The sequence below is a fragment of the Cibotium barometz genome, chromosome 37 (assembly GCF_041138505.1).
Source record: "Cibotium barometz isolate CiBa-2024 chromosome 37, ASM4113850v1, whole genome shotgun sequence".
NCBI classification, from domain to species: Eukaryota; Viridiplantae; Streptophyta; class Polypodiopsida; order Cyatheales; family Cibotiaceae; genus Cibotium; species Cibotium barometz.
This window is the reverse complement of record NC_141082.1, coordinates 24,038,962-24,060,013: the sequence shown is the minus strand read 5'-3', so window position 1 is coordinate 24,060,013 and position 21,052 is coordinate 24,038,962. Positions and strand designations below refer to the sequence as shown.

Here is a 21,052-nt window from a genome sequence, read left to right as displayed (position 1 = left end):
GTTTGCACAAAATGGCTAATTTACCTGCATAACCAACAATGCAAGAGCAAATTGCTACACTTCAAGAGAAAATAGTAAATGAGCATGATCATACGCCCAAGTTAAAGTGTCTTATTAAGCATTCTAAGCACAAACATGATTTTTTCGATTTTGATAAAAAGAGGAAAGTGATCACGTTAGATGCACTGTTGAGGCTACATTGCATGCCCAGAGTTCTCAAAAATACTCATGGATTAGCTGAAAGACATTCACTTTTCAGAATTATGATGGGAAGAAAGACACTTGTGTGTTTATTACATGGGGCTCAATCAGCTAGATGACTACTTTTCAAGTAAAAAATTCTCCAAAAAAGAAAAGATTAAATGTGCTTACAATCATTTAATTGAAAGTGTTAAGGAGGGCAAGTATCCACCTAGTACATAGAAAGAATTCCAAAATCTTTTGAAAAATTGATTTCTTCCTTTGTAATACAAGGTTAAAGCTCAGGACATTTAGGGGGATCAGACGGACATGTTTCTGACTGGTATCTGCCTATAGACATCTGTTCTAGACTACAAGCTTCCTGTTGCTCCAATGCTGAAGTTTGCTTTTAATAGTCATGAGCACATGAGTGAACTGTAGGCAAAATGTCAATGCCAATGTGACAACCAAGGTATCTTGCAGTGCATGCTCTTTCAATCCGAGTAAACCCCACATCCAAACCCTGGGCCAGAATCCCCAGGGATCTTCGAGGGCTACGAAGAGGAAGCGCGGCCAGTTTATGAGAGAGTGGGACCTCTCACTCGGGACCCTATTGGCAGCACAGGGCTCTTGATTGGTTGAGATCTCCACCTTTCTTGGTGTGAAATCTCCATTTTGTAAAATTTTTTCATACTTAATAGAAGTATCCTTGAGCGGATTGCAGGTGATTCAGGCAAAAACAAAGCAAGTTAGAGCAACTCAAAGCAAAGAAAATTTCTGGTTTTTGGAAGCTTTCCATTAAAGGTTGGAAGCACTGATGTATGGTGGAAATACATGTAAATCTGGCAAAACAAACATGTATCTGACAAGGAGGAATGTATTGGCAACTCCTATGCAAGCCCTATACTGATTTTGGAGCAATTTGAATGCATTTGAATGAGTGGAATTTACTGGTTTTTGAGCTCTCACAAAACAGAGAAAAGGAGGTCAAGATTTGATGCATTTGGAGCATGTTTTTGGCAAAAATCCAAGCATTGACTGGTTGCACACATACCCAAGTGTGTTGGGGACTTGAATACCTCATCAATTAACAATTCAATCACTCCCAAATCCCTCAAATGCAGGCGACGCATTCTGGACAGGAAAATAGAGCAGTTTTTTGATATATTTGAAGCGAGGAGGTCGATTATTACTTGGTTGCTTGATATATTTCACAATTGCTTTAGCAATTGGTTGCTATATACATTGGAGAAGAGGGCTACATGTTTGGTTTGATCAATTATGCCTAATTGAAGTGGGAATGAGCTGATTAAAAAGCCTGTCCACTGGTTTGCAGAGAAACAGAGTGATTTTAATTGAGCAATTAATCTTTGGTCTTAAACAATTGGACAAATTCCTCTTACATGGAGGTAGTGGACATCATTGCTAAGCTATTGAATGCCTGGTTGCTCAATTTGGACAAATATTGAAGAAATTAGAGCCATTTTACTACTGGTTTTTTTGGTTTTTCCCAAAACAAAGAAAGGGGTTTTCAAAAATTGATCTGTACACATGTCAGATGGTGTTGATATTCAACATTGAGGTTGTTCAAGTGTCAATACAAGTTGTCCATACTTGATTGCACCACTACATTGTGATTTGGAGCCGTGGAAAGTGCATCAAAGCAGGGTATCTCGGACTACGTGAGCCAGTTCATTTTGGATGCATACAGGTTGATTTTCTACATCAAATTTGAAGATTTGTGATTACTTTGGAGTATCTAGAACACTCATTGGAGTGTGGTTGAGCTGAGGAAGGCTCATTTACAGATTTGGACGAGTGCAGAAGGTGCACATCAAGTAAACATGTCGGATAATCCAGTACAGATTGTTGGTGAAAAGTTGGATAGGAAGAACTTCCAGGCATGGAAGTACAAGATAAAAAGTTTCTTGAAAGGAAAAGGTTTTTGGAATCTCATTACAGGTGCTAAGCGAGAGCCTGAGCTACCCCGACAACCTACACAGCAACAAGTTATTGCTCATAAGCAATGGTTAGAAAGAGCATTCAAAGTGCTGCATTATCTGTCTATATGTATTTCTGATGCTACGCTCATACACATACAGGATGCTGAGAATCCCAAAGATGCATGGGATACTTTGGTAAAGATGTTTGATACAGACACGAGTACTCGCAAGTCTCAGTTGCGACAGCAGATACATAATGTGAAGCGGAATAAAGGGAGCATCCATGATTATGTGCAAGAAATAAAGAAGTTTGCAGATGCATTGGCAACAATAAATGCCTCCATGCCTGATGATGATTTGGTGGATATTACCTTGCGTGGTCTTGGCAAGGAATATAAATCTTTTGATACATCCATCTCGGTTCGGAGTACAGGTTTAGTAGACTTTGATGAGTTGGTTTCACTCTTACTTGTTGAGGAAATCAAACTCAGTGATTCATTTCTGGATGCATCTACTAGCCATGATGATAATGGCAGAAATCGGGCTTTCTATTCGCAGAGAGGTTTTCGAGGCAGGGGGAGATTCACATCACGTGGACATGGTGGTAATGGTCGTGGATGGCAGGACAGGTCATCACAACAGAATTTTCAGCCTTCATATGGTGCTAGAGGTGGTCGTGGATATACACCTCAAAGAGGCAGAGGTAACCCCCGTGGGTAGAGGACGTTGGCAAGGCCAACAAAATTCTATACAAGATGTGGAATGCCATTACTGTGGCAAATTTAGTCATATGGCGAGAGATTGTTTCCGCAAACAGAATGATTTGAGAGGGGGTAGAGCACAATGTGGTGGTCATTATGATGGAAATTATGCACAACATGGTGGTGGAAATTATGCATCAAGCAGTAATGATGGCACTGCAAACCATTTGTTTGCCATGAAACATGTGGGTTCTATGATGACAAATGCTGAGAATGATGACACATGGTATATGGACTCTCGAGCATCAAACCATATGACGTGTCATGGTGAATGGTTTGAGCATATGAAGCCTATGGATGTGAAAGGCTATGTGGAAAGAGGAGATGATACTCAGCATGCCATTACACATGTTGGAAGTGTACCATTGGTTATGCACAATGGTCAAACAAAGTCTATGTCAGATGTATTGTATATGCCTTCTATCACAAAAAGCTTGGCCTCAGTTGGTCAAATGGTGGAATAGGGATTACAGGTTCGTTTCAACGAGCACGGTTGCTTCGTTGAGGATTTCAAACATGGATGTAGAGTTATTGCTAAAGGCAAGAAAGAAGGCAGGTTGTTTAAGCTGGATGCTGGGATTCCTGAGTTAAAATCAGCCATGTTCTCTAAAAGTAAAAATGTGGTACAGGACATTGATATGTGGCATAAGAGGATTGGACATGTCAATATACAAAGGTTAAAGAACATGCAGACAAGAGGCATTGTCAGTGGGCTGCCTAGATTCAAGTATGATGGGAATATGCATGTTTGTGAAGCCTGTCAGTTTGGAAAGCAGGCAAGGTTGAGATTTCCTAGAGAAGGAAATATGAGTAGCAGGCCACTTGAGATAGTACATAGTGATGTATGGGGTCCTGCACAAAACCCATCTATCAAAGGCAGTTTATACTATGTGACATTTATTGATGATTTCAGCAGGATGACATGGATATACTTTCTCAGAGAGAAGAGTGAAGTATTGGAAAGGTTCACGGATTTCAAAGCTTTTGCAGAAAAGCAATATGGCTGTTGGATTAAATGTTTGAGGACAGATGGAGGTGGTGAATACACCTCAAAGGCTTTTGAGCATTTCTTGAGAAAGCATGGAATAAGAAGACAATTGACTTGCAGGTATATACCTCAGCAGAATGGTGTGGCTGAGAGAAAGAATAGAGTCATATGTGAAGTGGCTAGGGCGATGCTCAATGAAAAGAGCATGCCAGATTACTATTGGGTAGAAGCATGTGCTACTGCAGTATATATACTGAACAAAACACCTACAGCAGCCATTCATGGAAGCATGCCAAAGATGCAGTTTACAGGTTATAGGCCAGACATTGGACACCTCAAAGTTTTTGGATGCATAGCTTATGTACATGTGCCTGATGAAAGAAGAAGGAAGTTAGATCCTAAGGCAGAAAAGTGTGTATTTGTTGGATATGCACAGGATCGAAAGGCATACAAATGTTACAATCCACAAACTAGGCAAGTTGTTATCTCACGAGATGTGGTGTTTGATGAGCTTGCTAGTTGGTACAAAGTAAAAGATGAGGGTGTCATTGAGTCACTTAAGGCTGATGTGCCTGTGAACTTGCCACAAGCAAGTTTTAGTTCTACTACTATGTCTGGGCCAGCAGCAGAGGCTGAGAGTAGTACTTTACGTCCATGGTCAGGACGTTTGAGGCATGAGAGTGTGAGCACTGGGAGTAGTGCTATGGATAAAGGAAAGAAGAAGGTCGAAGGAATTGGAATCACAGGTTATGAGTCATCTAGTTCAGAGAGTTTGGATGAGGAGCTTGGCATACCTATTTTACGCACACCTGGTGCAAGGCAGGATAGATATGTGCCACCACATGCTAGAGTTACAGGTGTTCAGAGTGATCCGCAGGCATTGCGGAGATGGAGCAAAATGTGAAATTGCGGGCTGATTATGGTGAGGAGTTGGATGATCCATCTATGTACAAAAAGATGGTTGGTAGTCTCATTTTACATGACTATCACACGCCCGAATTTGAGTTATGTTGTGGGGCTAGTAAGCCAGTTTATGCAGAGCCCCAAAAAACCTCATTTGGATGTAGTGAGACGCATTATGCGATATGTTAAGACCACTGCACATTATGGTCTACTTTATGAGAGTGGTAAAAGCTTGGATATACATGGCTACACAGATGCTGATTGGGTAGGTAGCTCATATGACAGGAGGTCTACTAGTGGATATGCTTTTACACTTGGAAGTGCCGTGGTGAGTTGGAGTAGCAAGAAGCAACCTACAGTTGCTTTATCTAGTACAGAGGTTGAATACAGGGGTGCAACCATTGCTATCTGTGAGGCAGTATGGTTAAAGAGTCTCTTGGCAGATTTGGGTGAGCCTATTTATGGCAAAGTTGTCATTCATTGTGACAACATGAGCAGTATACAGTTGGCCAAGAATCCAGTATTTCATGCGAGGACCAAACACATAGAGGTCCATTATCATTTTGTCAGAGAGAAGGTGCTGGATGGTACAGTTGATCTACAGTATGTGAGGACTGAAGAGCAGGTGGCAGACATCTTTACAAAGCCACTTAGCAGGGAGAAGTTTGAGTACTTCCGTACTATGTTGGGAGTACATGGGATGAGCTTGAGGGGGAGTGTTGAGAGCTTTGATATCCCAAGCTCATCTACATCTTCATCTATGGTAGTACATCATGAGCTTGAGAGGGGCTATTGAGATTCAAGCTCGATATCAGTGTGAGCCAGTTATGCTATGTGTTGGCATGTTAGGTAGGAACATGTGTGAGACATAAATGACCGCGTGTCCAGCTGGTCATAGTGTGTGGACCTTAGCTAGGGTTAGTAGAGTGTGGACACAACTCATAGAGTGTGGTGTGTATTATGGATTATGGCTTCATGCATTGTGTATTATGGATTATGGCTTCATGCATTGTGTGAGAAGGGAGATGGCTTCCCTCTTTGGTTAGGGTTTGCAATATACATTAGGGTTTGCTCCTGTGTGTGTGTCTCCTCTCCCTCTACCGTTCTTTCAACAATATTAACTTAATTTAGCATGACGTAAAGGCAATCCAAATTCCCTCGAATTATCTAAAAGGATAAAATAATAGTTTTAAGAGAGCTTAAAATACATTTGTATAACAAAACACCCTGCCATTTCTGTTACCCTTTACAACCAAGTGGCACTGATTTTTGAAGTATTCCAAAAAACACTGAGGATTGAACCTCACTTCCAGACCCTGCTCAACCATCCATCCAATAGAAACAGGTTCTTTGTAATATTTGAAAAATGAACTACATTTGCTAAGTACTTCATTCTTCCATCCTATATAGACGATGACACTTTACCAACATGCATAGTATTATCACGCAGTATCATCACCTGCTTCCACATATCCTAATCATTTATACTCAGCTTCCCTCTGGTCACTGCTTTAGCTACATCTTTCGAGCTTTTGTACATCTTCACTAAGGTGTCCCAATACTCCTTAGGCATTTGTGCATCATGTATATGCACAATTATAGAATTTATCGCTCACTAACAAAAAACTAATACAGTACCTTTCTAGCTCTTTCATGCCATGCTTTATATGCTTGCACTTATTGAGGGGGGTGGGGTTTTCTTCACCAATCTCTGGCTTCTTTTCATCACATGTAATGAACTCCCAATATCCTTTTCTTATTATAAGGAAATTGGTCATTCCAAACTTTCATGCTTGGAAGTTATTCTTATCTAGCTTGTTGCTCATAATCTCGGATAGATTGTTAAACATGATTATCTACAACAGTAACTTACCAAATGGTGCTTTCAAAAAAAACTTAAACACTATAGTGAACCTGTAATCTCTAACGCTGTGGTACTGTAAACCTATTATATTGTAACTATATGTGATGAGTCGCTTGAACATGCATACACCAACACCATAATACTTAGATTCTTTACACAAAATTTCCACAACCAAATTTCTGTCATAACTTTGCATCGAATAATATTTGGGTATATATAGTCAAAATCGACACTTTCACATAGTGCCTGTGCGAATAACTTGTAGAGCCAAGATGGGGCCCAAAACGTGCTCAAATCGCACCGAAACACATCAAAACTCACTCTTAAGTGAACTTAACTACACACCATGTGGTCTTCCTCCTTCACCCGAGAGGATACCTCAATCTGAGACAATGACTTCCCTGTTTACCTAATATCTCTCACAACTACCAAATATGTTTCTTTTGTCTACGTGTAGCTCTCACAGCTATCAAAGGTGTTTCTCCAAAACCAAAGAGGGAAAGATATGGAAATAACCTTACCTGTGTACCACTTCCTTACTTGCCTTGTTCTTGCCTCTTTCTTGTATCCTTATCTCTCACACAAACCAAAGCTCTGATGCCATAAAGAGGATGTAGGGGAGAGGGAGAATTCGAGTTCCTTTGCAAGCAAACATATACACACAAGAGAGAGTAAGACACAAGAGTGAGATGGATGGCTGAATTTTCTTCTATCTTCTTCTCTTCTCTATAGCCATAATCTCACCAATTGTGCTAGTGGCATAAGTGTGGAAGCTATCACCCCAGCGGGTCATCAATGTCCATAGCACTAGTTGAGCTCAATATCTCAACAGTGTGTAGACTTGTAGAGATGGTCAAGAAGCTTTTTTCTCTTAAGACCAATCATAATGATTTTCTTCTATCTTCTTCTCTTCTCTATAGCCATAATCTCACCAATTGTTCTAGTGGCATAAGTGTGGAAGCTATCACCCCAGCAGGTCATCAATGTCCATATAGCACTAGTTGAGCTCAATATCTCAACAGTGTGTAGACTTGTAGAGATGGTCAAGAAGCTTTTTTCTCTTAAGACCAATCATAATGATGAGCAATAGATAAGCCCTCGTAGAGCTAGCCTTTTCAAGTGGACCTATACCAGTGGCCTACTTTGCGTCACAACAAAGCCTAAATGAGAAAATCTTAGTCGGATCATTAATCCGTCCCATGGCCTCACCAATTTGATCAAACATTTCCAGGTACTGAATGGAATCTCCAATTCCATCAAATTTGGTCATCATCCATGAGATATGAATTAGCTTGGTAGAGCCCAACACTGAGCTTTTAGGTGTTATGTTGGTCTCACAACCCCCCTTCCCATTTCAAATGCCATCCTCAGCATGTCTTCTGTATATTCACATGGCATTGAAATGTAAGGATGTGATTGTGTGAGACCCTTTGTTTTCAGGGTATGGGATCTCTTACCCCATGGGGTTAGGGCACCATAACTTTGATTGTTGGACTATTACTAGTCATGGTTGGCTTGGGATAAACCTTGCTCAAGATTGGCACCAAATGTTTGAAATATTATGGTATCTAATATGGTTTAACTGCTTCACGTGGTAGTGAACCTTGAGATTCCAAGTCTTGCTCTTGCTTCTTCATAGGAGTTACACCTAAAGTTAGGGCGATTGAATGTCTTCTTCAGGAAATTTTAAGTGTTGTTTACAGAGTTGTTTGGTGTATCCAGAGTTCTAATATGGTTTAACCGCTTCACGAACCTTGAGATTCCAAGTCTCGCTCTTGCTTCTTCATAGAAGTTGCACCCAAAGATAGGGTGATTGAATGCATTCTTCATGAAATTTTAAGTGTTGTTTACAGAGCCAATTGGTGCATCCAAAGGTCGAAGGACATGGCGGCTCCTATTTCTAGGTGTTCCACTATTCCTCCATTCACATCTATGTTTCATTGGCTCCTTTATTTCCAAAGCTCCTTACTTGAGGTGGATTCAAAGGAGTCCATCCTTCTTAACAAGGGAACACTCTGTTAAATGCTAGATTTGTTAGGAATTGAAGGCTTGGTGGGTTTAAGGAGGCGTGGTTTGATGGGTTTAAGGAGGCGTGGTTTGATGTGTTACAATTCACTGTATTGTTATTTTCTAATAAATTTTCTTATTTTTATTTTTTGTTGCTGCTAGGCCAACGTATCTAGGTTTATATCTCAACTCATGTCTCTAAGTTCACATGTGTAGGCTCACCTCTGTAGATTCACACCCCTAGATTCACACCCCTAGATTCACGTCTGCTGGCTCATGTCTATAGGTTCACATGTCTAGGCTCATGTATATAGGTTCACGTCTATAGGTTCATACCTCTAGACTCGTGTTTGCAAGCTCATGTCTGTAGGTTCAAGTGTCTGGGCTCATGTCCCTTAGCTCACGTATGCAAGTTCACTTGTCCAGGTTTCCATATATGTAAACCTTTTTTTATATGAACTCGGCTCACGTACTTCCTTGGTATGAAGTAGGCCTAATTAGTGAAGGGAAAACTCTCAATGCTTAGATGGAGGCAAGAAGAGATGGTTCTTCACAATGGTTATCTCTCACAAAGGCACCGCCGAGGGTGCGGGGGAGAAGAAGAAGCTAGTACAAGAAGAAAACCTACAATCAAACCTATCTAGAATGCATCCATCAAGGAACCAAGATTCAAAAGTATATAAGAAAGTAAGAAGAGGGAAGAAGGAAAGCTCACAAGTAAACTATTTTGTAAGTGAATGATTGTTTCTTGCTTATTGTAAAAAATGACATATATACAAGTGATTAGTTTTCACACTAGTCCAACCTAACTTAAAAATGGTCCGGCCTCTATTAATTCTTAAGCAAGTATGTACACTAAGTCCATAGACTTTCTCTATTTGACATTAAGTTTATGGTAAGGTTGTTTTATATGTTTGAGCATCATCTTACAAAAGTTAAGTACACATTCTCACGAGGGGAAGATGGCAAAGCGCCTTACGGTAGGTTGGGTAGGCGAAATCATGTTAACCAATAGAGCGGTTAACAAATGGTATCCCAAAATGACATGGTTGTATAGTACGAAACCCACTCCCTTGAAGAGAGAGCTCTCAATGCCTAGATAGAGGCAAGAAGAGATGGTTATTCATGATGGTTATCTCTCACAAAGACGGGGGGAGAAGAAGAAGCTTTTGCAAGAAGAAAACCTACAATCAAACCTATCTAGCATGTATCCATCAAGAATGCAAGATTCACTGAAAGCATACATGCAAGCAAGAAGAGGGAAGAATGAGAGCTCACAAGTAAACTATTGTAAGGAAATTATTGTTTCTTGCATCCCAATGACATGATTGTATAGTATGAAACCCACCCCCTTGAATTTGTAATCACATGTGACCTCCTTCTAAGTTCAAGCAACACCACTTTATTTGAAAAATCTCCATTACAAAAAGGATTGCAATTTGTGCAATGTACATAGGAGTGTGGAATAACTTATTTAGGTACCTTGTATTTTTAAAAACTTACAATTTGTGGGTGATCTTGAGAGTTGGTGAAGGGGGGATCCCTAAATTGGAATGTGGTTATTTTGTCCCCAAATTTCAAAACCACTTTCCAAACTTCAAAAAACAATAATCAAAACTAAATCCAAATTGTGTTTTGTGTCATAACTTTTTACTTTCCACCTACCTACACTCCAATTTCAAGAGTGTTTTTCTTACAAAAAGGATTGCAAATTGTGCAATGTGCATAGGATTGTAGAATAACTTATTTAGGTACCTTGTAGTTTTGAAAACTTACAATTTGTGGGTGATTTTGAGAGTTGGTGAAGGGGGAATCCCTAAATTGGAATGTGGTTAAGTTTTGTCCTCAAATTTCAAAACCACTTTCCAAACTTCAAACAATAATCAAAACTAAATCCAAATTGTGCCTTGTGTCATAACTTTTTACTTTCCACCTACCTACACTCCAATTTCAAGAGTGTTTTTCTGGTAGTCATCACAAGATCTTTCCTTGCTTGGTCTTGATTGAAATAACAAAAAGTATGGAACTTTAATGTCCTCATACTAGTAGTGTCACAAGATGAACACGAACACAATCAATTTTCATTGATTTATAAGATATGGCGGTTGAAGGAAGTAGACATATTCAAAAGTGTAAGGACTTTTTTATAGAGTGTAGAGGAGGGATTGGTGATAAATTATATCTAGTACACTTAGGACTTGAGCATATTTGAAAGGAATTTATAGTAAAGCCATCAACCTCTTTATATAAAATGTATTCACTAAAAGTTAGATCTAGTACACTTGAGACTTAAGCATATTCTAAGGAATTTATTATAAAGCCATAATCTCTTTGTATTAAATGTATTCACTAAAAAGTTTTCACCTTGCTTTATAGAAAGTTAGCTTACATCCCACGTCCATCTTCTCTCCTTTTCTCTCATTTAGTAGTTGAGCTTACTAGCCTTTTTCACATTTATGAGAAAGTCATTTTTTATAAAAGAGGAGCTTTTGGCAAAAGGGATAGACTAAGGGGATTTGAAAGAAGGATATTTTAATGAATTAATTACTTTAATGTATAAAAAAGGATGAGGTTTTTTGGTTTAGTGAAAGATAAGGTCTTAGCACAAGAGGAGAGGGGGGGGGGAGTAAATCAAATAAGGACAAAGCCATCAATTCGATACTCTTGGGAAAATAGGGGGTTCATGTAAACTAGGGTCAATTTGATTATTAATAAAGGCAAATTAGCCTTAGCCTCTATTTTAAAGCCTTTGATACATAAGAGAATTGAAAATCCTTGCTGACGACGTTGACACCTGTTGGACTTTCAAAAATTTACCAATAAAGCTATCCATTATTGCTCTAATATATGTGAGAAAATATGGGGTTTCTATAAACTAGGGACAATTTAATGGAAGAGGGAAAAGTAAAAAATCAACTCAAAGCAAAATGAATGAGCAATATAGCTATGGATAAATGGGCAATGTAGCTAACAATGTTATGGTGAGTCCTACATAAATAGCATTCATCAATCACGAGAAAAACCCACCAAAACTTCACTCAACATCCATCAAACATGAGAAAAAGGACATTGTATAAGAAGACCCATAAATTGTTATGCATTCTTCAAAATAATCTTGTTGTGTGGTCAATTAGTTTACATAGGTGAAATCCATCTCCTTAGTAATCAACTTACATGATGAAACTTGAAAGTGTGGGCAATTTTCATCAAATGCAACTAAATAAATACATTGTTTTTAGATGCAATATCCTTCAATTTTCGTAAGTTGGTAGTTGTATTTAGATATAATAAACTTAGGTCTCTCTGCCCCCCCCCCCCCCCCCCCTTAGAGCTTGGATTAGGTTTCACACACACACAAAACAAAATACAAGGAGGTTTTTAAACCCCATGGGCCATACCTTATGATGTAGGGGTGTCGAGGAAACCTTGTGCCAATGTGTGAAAAGAATCCAAGTATAATATATTTTGCACCATTAAAACTTAAAAATTATTTGTAAATTTTAGAGTCGAAGGTTCGCAATTTTTAAGATTTTGGCTGGGTTTTAGTTGTATATATATTTATTATAAATTTGCCAAAGAGATCTCCATTATTTTTTCACCATTTGGTAGTTTTTTTTGGTTTTTTTTCGCAGAGCTCGAGCTTTGGAAAGCTCGAGCCAAAGAAGCTTTACCGTTGGGCTACTCCCCCACCCCTTGGATTAGGTAATATATTATGATTGATATTGATTGTGGTTAATCATAATACTAATGTGGTTATAGTAGATTAGATAAGTTAGATAAGTTGAAGTCACTCAAAGTGGGTGTTATTGATTTATTGACTATCTTTTAGCTTTGGAGCTCTCCTTATCTATACTATATATAAAGGAGACTTAAGTTTCTTTTGACATGTGTCATCAAGGAATGCAAAGGGCGGGGTGTGTGGACAAAGTGTGGAGGGGACAGGGCCGAAAAGAGAGACAGAGAGAGGTATCAACCTCAGGAGGGAGAGAGAGAGAGAGAGAGAGAGGGGTATTAACGTTGGTAGAATGCAACCTAGAGCCAAAAAGAGAGAGAGAGGTGTCAACCTCGTCAAAGACGGGTGAGAGTAGACTTGTATAATATCCATTAAAAAAAAAGCTTTATGAGGAAAAAAAATATGGTGATTGAGACAAAAGGTCTTTTTGTTAAGGTAAAGGAACACAATGCACATCCAAGAGACCAAGTGGATATCATTAATGGCCTTGTTGGTAGAAACTCTAGTAAGCAAGCCAAGAGATAGTACAAACTAAGTGGATTAAATGATTGATTGGTTTAGATGATTAATGATTAAGCACCTAGTTAAAAATAAGCCCCGAGTTAATAGAGACAAACTTGATTAAATGATTGATTGTTTAAGATTAAGCACCTAGTTAAAATAAGCCGAGATAGAAGGACACTATGTAAGACTAATACTAATACAGTGAGTCAGTGGACCAACTCACTAATTAGTTTATAATTAGAACGTGTATCAATTGATTAATTAGCCGATGATGATCACTACTTTAATTGGTTTTTACAAGCTAACCACTTAATTATTTGATTAACTGATGGCCCGTTAAATTAATTCATGGATTGTCAGCAAACTAATTTAGGTAATGGATGGGTCATTATCTGGGTTAATTGGGTGTAACTAGCTAATTACTGAATTGAATGATTAGCGAATGGCTAATTAGAATAATTCATGAAGTCATGAATTATTAACCAACTTTTTGGATAAATGACCGGTTAGGTTAATTCATGGATCGTCAACAAACTCATTTAGGTAATTAATGGGTCATTATCTGTCTGGGATAATTGGGCGTAATTAGCTAATTACTGAATTGAATGATTAGCGAATGGCTAATTAGAAATTAGAATAATTCATGAATTCACGAGTTATTAACTAGCTGTTTGATTAGTGATATAATTAATCACGTAACTAATGGCTTTTGAAAAGCTGGGGCCGTGTTGGGCGATTTGAATTGGGTGCCCCACGCACATTTTCTTCAAGACGTACAGGGCCACAGGGCCCAGGCTACAGCAGAAACTACTGCAGTGGGACAACTACTGAAGCTTTTGCGCAACTGGCAAAATGGGAGTTTCCGTAAATGCACATCATGGGTGCGTGCCTCGGCGTCTTAAAACCCAACGTTTAGATTTAGAACGTAATCATATAATTAGCACCCTAATTAGTATCACTAGCTCTTGATTACTTTCACCAGTGCTCGATTAGCAGGCGCGGGGAGCGGGAAATGATGAAAACGAGACGTGAAAGGCCAGCTGCCCAGCACGCATCACGAGAGAGAGGAGATTTTTCTCCACTTTTTTTTAATCTTTTAAGTAAGATTAGCAGAAGTTTAACTGATTCATGTCTTTTTGTCAGATGGGCAGTGGGATTAACGGACTCTAGAAGAGGAACTTGAAGCCGATTAGGTTGGTAAATATGGGTTAAGATTATCCTGTAGTGGGTTGATTAGGGGCGGTTCTTTACCGAATGAGTTTTGGGGTAGCTTGCAGGCTCCCTTTTTAATCACTTGGGCAGTGACATTAGCTAACATTTCGGGCTTAGCCAGGGGGTAATTAGTAGATATTTTCCCTCTTAATCACTTCGGCAGTGAGATTAGCAAGCGATTTGGGTTGAGTCTGGGGGTGATTAGCAGGCTTTGATTTTTAGTTCACCTCGGCAGTGTGGTTAGCAGATTTCTAGAAGGGGAAATGTTTTTTAGCGCTGGGAGAAGCAATCGAAGAAACAATTGCCTGATTTGAAAAGCAGTTTTTTGAAGTACTTTTGGGGTGAAGTAGCATTTGGGCGAAGAAGCAGAGAGGCGAACTGAGGCGTGTTTGGGACGTTTAATACCATTTTAGATATTTCAGTGGGCTTATTAGAAGGCAATTAAGGGGACAAGTGGGATCTGAGCTTAATTAGAAGGCATTTGGGTAATAAATCATTTGGGCGGAAGTACAATGCAGTTTTTCTGAAGATTCTGTTGATTAAGAAGGCAAAGGACGGAAATTTGGGAGCAAGGAGCGCTGTCGGACGATTCTTCCCGTCATAATCCGGCACGAGATCCGTTGGTTTTACCGGTAAAAATCCGTCGTGGAATCTGAGTGCAAGTGCGATAAGAGGAACGCAAAGCGGTTACAAAATTTACGGCAGTTTTTTTTTCCCCAAATATGTACGATAGCTTCGTTTTATTTGTTGCCGTCGTCCGAGTTTTTTTTTATTTTTATTTTGGAGAATCTAGGTATGTAATCACGCACTTAATAGAATCACTTTCGCCTCTCTATCTCTGTTTGCAGATCTTAATCTTCATTAGTCTCCCTTAATCTCCCTTACTGTTTCCTAATGTGGTGTTTGGTCACCTACTTTCTATTGCAGTCATGCTAATGTGATGTTTGCCACCTACCTTTTTTCGCTTAACAGATCTTGCAGAGTCCAGGCCTTTCTTATGCCTGTTCATTATCTGTAAGGACAGTTTAGCTATGCTATCTTAGCTTATCAGGTGGTGTTTAGCCCATTAATTAATTGCTCTTTCTTATTGACAGAATTGTCATGTTATCTTTGCGAATGATGTGATAATTAGCCTATTAATTTGCTCTTCCTTATCGACTTCTAGTCCTGCTTTGGTTTGCTCTCTCTTGACAGTTTGCTAATCATGCCATGATGCTGCTAGTTGCGTGACGATGCTGTTAATCATGTCATGGTGCTGCTAATCATGTCACAGTGCTGCGAATCACACTGCAATGTTGCTAACCGTGTGATGGTGCTGCTAACCATCCATGTCATATCGTGGTGCTGTTTATTATGTGATGCTGCTGCTGATCATGTCATTATGCTGCTAATGATCCAATAATGCTACTAATCCTGCGATGATGCCGCTAACCATCCATGGCATAATCATGTCACAGTGCTGTTTATCATGTGATGATGCTGCTAATCATGCTGTAATGCTGCTAACCTTGTGAGGTTGCTGTTAACCATGCTGCAATTCTACTGCCTATCGTGTAATGCATCAAGTCATGATATGCTGTTGCAGATTCTAAGCTAGGCATATTTAAGTTGCTAATTATTGATTTTTGGTTGGATTCTTTCAGCATTACAAAACCCTTGAATAGAACACCTGAAAACACTGATTTGCCAAGATAAGAGGGCCATGTTGAAGCTGGAAAGGAGCCCCTCACACTCATGGTGGTGGGACAGCCACAACAGCCCCAAGCACTCTGTATGGCTTCAATCTAACCTTCAAGGTGTGTGAGCTCTCATCGATAAAATCACTTTCCTTTGATCTAAATTCTAAAGGTTCGTCCACAATCTTGCATTCTGGTGTTTGTTGTATACCCTGTGTGAAGGTATATTATGTTCTTTACACAACTTTCCCCTCCCATTGCTCAGATGGGGGGTTTTGGGGTTTAGGGTTTAGGGTTTAGGCCGCCTGAATGGGCCCTATGTGACATGCATGCCCTGTTGTATCATGTGCCTAAATAACTCTAGAAGGTTCTCTGCTAGTATGCTTATTTGATCTAGTCTTTTGATATTGTTTTCATGAGCTTTTGCATTGAACCTTTCTCACCACTACTAGGCTTTGGTTGTCCAGATCTAGATGAGAAAGTGAAGGAGATGCTGAGATTGATAGAGGAGGATGCTGATTCCTTTGCGCAGAGAGCCGAAATGTATTATCAGAAGAGGCCAGAGCTCGTGAACCTAGTCGAGGAGTTCTACCGCGCATACAGGTCTTTGGCAGAGCGTTATGACCATCTCACAGGAGAGATCCGACAGAACATCCCTAGGGCATTGCAAGTCCAGTATGGCTTGTCGTGTGACTCTCCAAAGAGCACGGGGCCGGGTGGTAGGCGGTTCCATTACTCTCCTCTAAGAAAGAGAAACCACACATTTGAGAGCTTACTAAAGAAGGCTTGCCAATCGGAGGATCAAGTGAAGAAGGCTTCCCAATCAGAGGATCAAGTGAAGAAGGCTGCCCAATCAGAGGATCAAATGCAATCTCCACATGGTGAGCATACCAAACAAGCTAGCTTTGATGATCCATGCATTGAGCATCCTAAACAAAGGAGCAATGATGACCCATGCATGGAGCTTCATGACTCCCCAGATGGAGATTTGTCATCATCTTCCTCTGATTCGGAAGTGGATAATTTGACCCCTCTTAATAAGCTCCGACAGGAGATTGAGAGCTTGGAAAAGGAGAACAAAATTCTGGCCAACTCCCAGCAAAAGACCCTCCAGCTCAACTCTGCCCTCCAGAGCAAAATAAAAGCCCTTGAAGACGACCATGGAAGCACACAGAAGGAGGCAGACGCTCTCAGAAACAAAGTGGATGAGCTCAACAAGGACCTCCTACTGTTGAAGATGGAGAACACCACCAGGCAGCAGGTTGATGACCTCTTGGCAAGTAACATACTGGCGAAAGAGGTGCCGGAAGTACTCCCTTTCCTAGAGGAGGAATCTGATCGTTCTGCTGGTGAAGATGATGCTTGTAGTTGTGATGAGTTGGGGAAGGATGATGTGGCTGAGGGCAAGCATAGCCATCGTTTGATCAAATTTTGTAGCTCACCAGAGCAGAGTGTGGCTGTGTTGTTGAAAGGTTTACAAGGGCAAGTGGCCCTCTTGATGGAGGAGAATAGGAAGCAAAAGCTCACCATTCTGGAAAGGGGGGAGGAGAAAAGGGAAGCCATCCGCCAGCTCTGCTTCAGCATGGATCTTTTAAAGAGCAAAAATCAGAGATTGGAACTGGTGCTGGGGCTTTTGAAGCAAAGACTGCATGCCTCAAGTGCGGCCGTCGCTGCCACCGCCGCTTCTCGGCCGCTGTTTCCAGCATGGAAAATGTTTTTTTTCATGGGTGATCAGAGGGGCTCAAAGGCAGCTCAGCCTTTCACTGTAGCTCTGTAGTTTGTAGGGCCTCTCGGAGTTCCTCTTTTTTTCTTTCTTTCTTTCCTTTTGTTTGCAAAAGCATGAGCCCTTGAGCTCCGGGTTGGTTCCACAAAAACATGAGGTGAATTGAGACAAGCTTGCTATCATGTAGCTCTGTCTTGCACTGCATGATACACAATATAGAGTCTGGTTTCATCATTGTATTTATGGACTTAAGGGCTTCCATGCTGTATAGTCAACACATATATATGAAGGGCTTGCATTTTTTTATCATACACCAGAAAGGGGAAGGTGTGTGTAATGCCTTCTCTTGTATTGTCTCTTTGTTCAGTCTGCCATGCAAGGGTTTTGTCCCTACACCCATGGGACTTGCAGGGCAATACTCAGCCAGAAGTACCCATTTGCAAAAATCTCATCAATTAGTTGCAAATTGGAGCTTGCATTTTGCAAAATGATCTACATCTACATTTCAATGCTCTAATCTTTTCATTAATTGGCTTTGCACAAGCTCCATGTTGTGCAGTCTGATTTGATAGGATTTTCCTACTTTAGCCACTTTCTAGCATGCTATCAGGTAAACTGCCCCTTTCTCCTAAACTTGGGGCCTGTTCCTGTGCACTAGAATTGTGCACATTTCTGGCCAGCAGTCATGTGTCTGGCTGGGGCATGCACCGCGCGCCACCGATGGTGATTTGCACACCTGGTAGCCAAGCCAGCGTCCCGGCCCTGCTTGTACCTGTGGTGGAGATGATAGCCCCACAACCATGTATGGGCTCTGGCCCCATTTGGGGTGCTCCTTTGGCCACTCCCGTGCATGAGAACAGCCTCTGAGAGCATGTTGCAGCTGTTGCAAATGCCCAAATTTGCAAAATCTATATTAGGGTTGCCAATTTCCAACATTAGAAGTGCTGGTGAAAGATCATTTTTTTTTGCAAGGATCTACAGACCAATGCTGGCATGTATGGCAAGGATCCATGTGGATGATGATGAAGTAGCTAGGCAGATGGAGGCTTTTTTCAGACTTTTTCTTACCATGTCAATGCTAGAGAGCTCTCTCTTCCCCACTCTACACAGTAGCAGGAGACTAGAGGTCTGTCACTTTTAATGCTTTCACAACACCATTTCGGCATCAATTACATTTTCTTTAGGAAACTTGGCTAGCCACAAAGCATTTGTTCATTTAGATATTGGTCCCACTAGGCCTTAAGAAAAACTTGTAAAAAATGGTTGGAAAGTGACCCAAAAAGGAGACACCTCTCTCTCTCTCTCTCTCTCTCTCTCTCTCTCACACACACACACACACACACACACACAACCCCCCCCCCCCCCCCCCCCCCCCCCCCCCCCCCCCCCCCAAAACAAACACACACACACACACACACACACACACCGACCTCCCCAAATAAAACAAATCCAACTTTGAAGCAAAGATGATTCGAAAGTCCTTTAATGAAGTGATAAACTATGGAACTCTTTGGGATAGGATTTGTGAACCCAATTGGGCAATAAGTCTCCATTTACAATGCTACCTCCCTTCTTCCCCCCCTTTTTCTTTCCCTCCTCTCGGTGTATGGCTGCCTTACTTTCCCCCCTTCACTTCACAAGCTCCATTCATGCTAAGGAGTTTTGCCACTCTAGTTCATTGCCAATTTTATGTAACTATAACTAGGCCTTATACACAACATCCCTCATTTTATGGCTTGGTCGAAGGAGATCCGTTGTTCAAGTCCAATGAGTGGCCAAAATTCCTTTTTTCATGGGTAAAGTAATTTAGCAAAGGACCAAAAGGGGTCTATTTCTCACTTCCTCTAACTTAAATAAGAGCCTTATACACACTCAAGTACACAACATGAGCCTTCAATGCATGAATAGATCTACAGTAATGCGTGAATAGATGATCTAGAGTACATGGCCCCTGTGTAGTGCCTCAAAATTGCAACAAGAAATTTGATTATAACTCCACAACATAATATTTTGTATAGCCTTTCAAGTTACACGCACTTTATATAGCTTAGGGCCTTCATATAATATGCTCATGTCATTAGAGCCTTTTAAAGTATAAGAAACACATGTGACATGATCCTATCTTTATTGTGACAATGTGTCCCAGTAAGATTGGCACGCATAGAATTCCACGTTTTAATAGCATTCCATTTTCTCCTTCAATCTACTAAGACTAACATGAGTGCAGCACAATGCTTGTTTGGCATTACATGTTCATTTGTATCCAAGGCCCTAGTTATAGACCCTTCGAATTTTATGAAACCATGCCAATATGCACTTGCAAGTGCATTCTTGTGTGTGCTCATGCATAAGTGTGTGAAGGGTGTGTGTGTGTGTGTGTGTGTGCATAATAAAAAGTTTTGCTCCATTGGCAAAAACCTCAATGTGTTAAAAAAATAAACATAGCTTTCAAATTTCTCAAAAAACAATTTTAAAAAGTTCAAGTGCTTCAATTGAAAGAGTTGGGAATACATAAATTACCCCATTTTCCCCTAATTATGTACATAAACATATGTGTGCATGTGCAAGAGAGTGTGTGTGCTCGAGGGGGGAGGGGGGAGGGGGGGGTGAGAGTGTGTGCATGATTGTGTGTGAGAGAGTGTGTGCTTGTTGTGGTGGTGGTGGTGGGGGGGTGTATCTTATATAAACAGAAACGTGTACAAGTGTTAGTGATTCTTTTGCCTATGTTTTGTTCCATTAAGAGTCATGATATCTATTTGACATGGCAAATCACATGCATTGTGTGCATCTTAAATATGCCTAGGCAGCTCGTCGATTGTACCATTGGGACTAATTGGTTACAATTTCATGTATCCTTCTACAAATTATCAAAAGAATAGCGTATATCAATCACATAAAGTGTGAAGCAAGGTGTTTCAAGGACAAAACATAAGCGTGATATCTCCTTGATGAGGAAACCTTTTTTGTTTAAAAGAAATGTGAACATAATCTCTATATACACCAAGATTGTGATTGAGCCAGATGGATTTAACAATCCAAGATTATGATTGAGCTAGATGGATTTAACAATCCATGATTATGATTTAGCTAGATTGCTATTTTTCCAAATAAAAAGTATTGAGCTAGATTGCTATTTTTCCAAATAAAAAGTAATGAGGGAGCCACACAAGTAGAAAATGAAATACTCATTAGAATTCAAAAGACAAGTGGACTCAATCAATTTAATGTTTGTAAGAATCTTGAGTGTAATTATCCAAGAGATTTTTCTAAGGTTGTGATTTGAACCATTTAAATAGATGCCATTCCAATCAGAGATTCCCACATGAAGTGCATCACATGGATTTCTATGCCAAATGCACATAAGATGTGATCGGCGTGTGCCTTCCTCCTTTAAGATGTCCCTTCATTTGTTATACAAAATTCCACGTCTTCAAACTAGATTTATGGTTCTAATGTTACAACAAGGATTCAAAAATAAAATAAGGATAAAATTATTTCTTTTTTCTCCTTTGAAATTGACACAATTTATTTAAAAAAGGTAAAACATACATCATGCTT

At 40.1% G+C, this 21,052-nt stretch overlaps 1 protein-coding gene across 6 annotated transcripts; it reads left to right on the top strand.

Annotated features, from left to right (window-relative positions):
* Nucleotides 1-12,922: 12,922 nt before the first annotated feature.
* Nucleotides 12,923-17,803, top strand: LOC147617090 (uncharacterized). 6 transcript variants are annotated; one of them, XM_086776699.1, is made up of 4 exons: nt 12,923-13,764; nt 13,866-15,648; nt 15,739-15,891; nt 16,239-17,803. In XM_086776699.1, exons 3-4 carry the CDS (start codon nt 15,798-15,800, stop codon nt 17,546-17,548), a joined length of 1,404 nt encoding a protein of 467 aa, XP_086632825.1. In that variant the 5' UTR covers nt 12,923-13,764; nt 13,866-15,648; nt 15,739-15,797; the 3' UTR covers nt 17,549-17,803. The 6 variants fall into 6 exon arrangements, with proteins under 6 accessions (XP_086632825.1, XP_086632829.1, XP_086632827.1 ...); XM_086776703.1 differs by lacking the exon at nt 13,866-15,648; XM_086776701.1 differs by lacking the exon at nt 12,923-13,764 and having other exon boundaries at nt 13,771-14,727.
* The last annotated feature ends 3,249 nt before the right edge of the window (nt 17,804-21,052 follow it).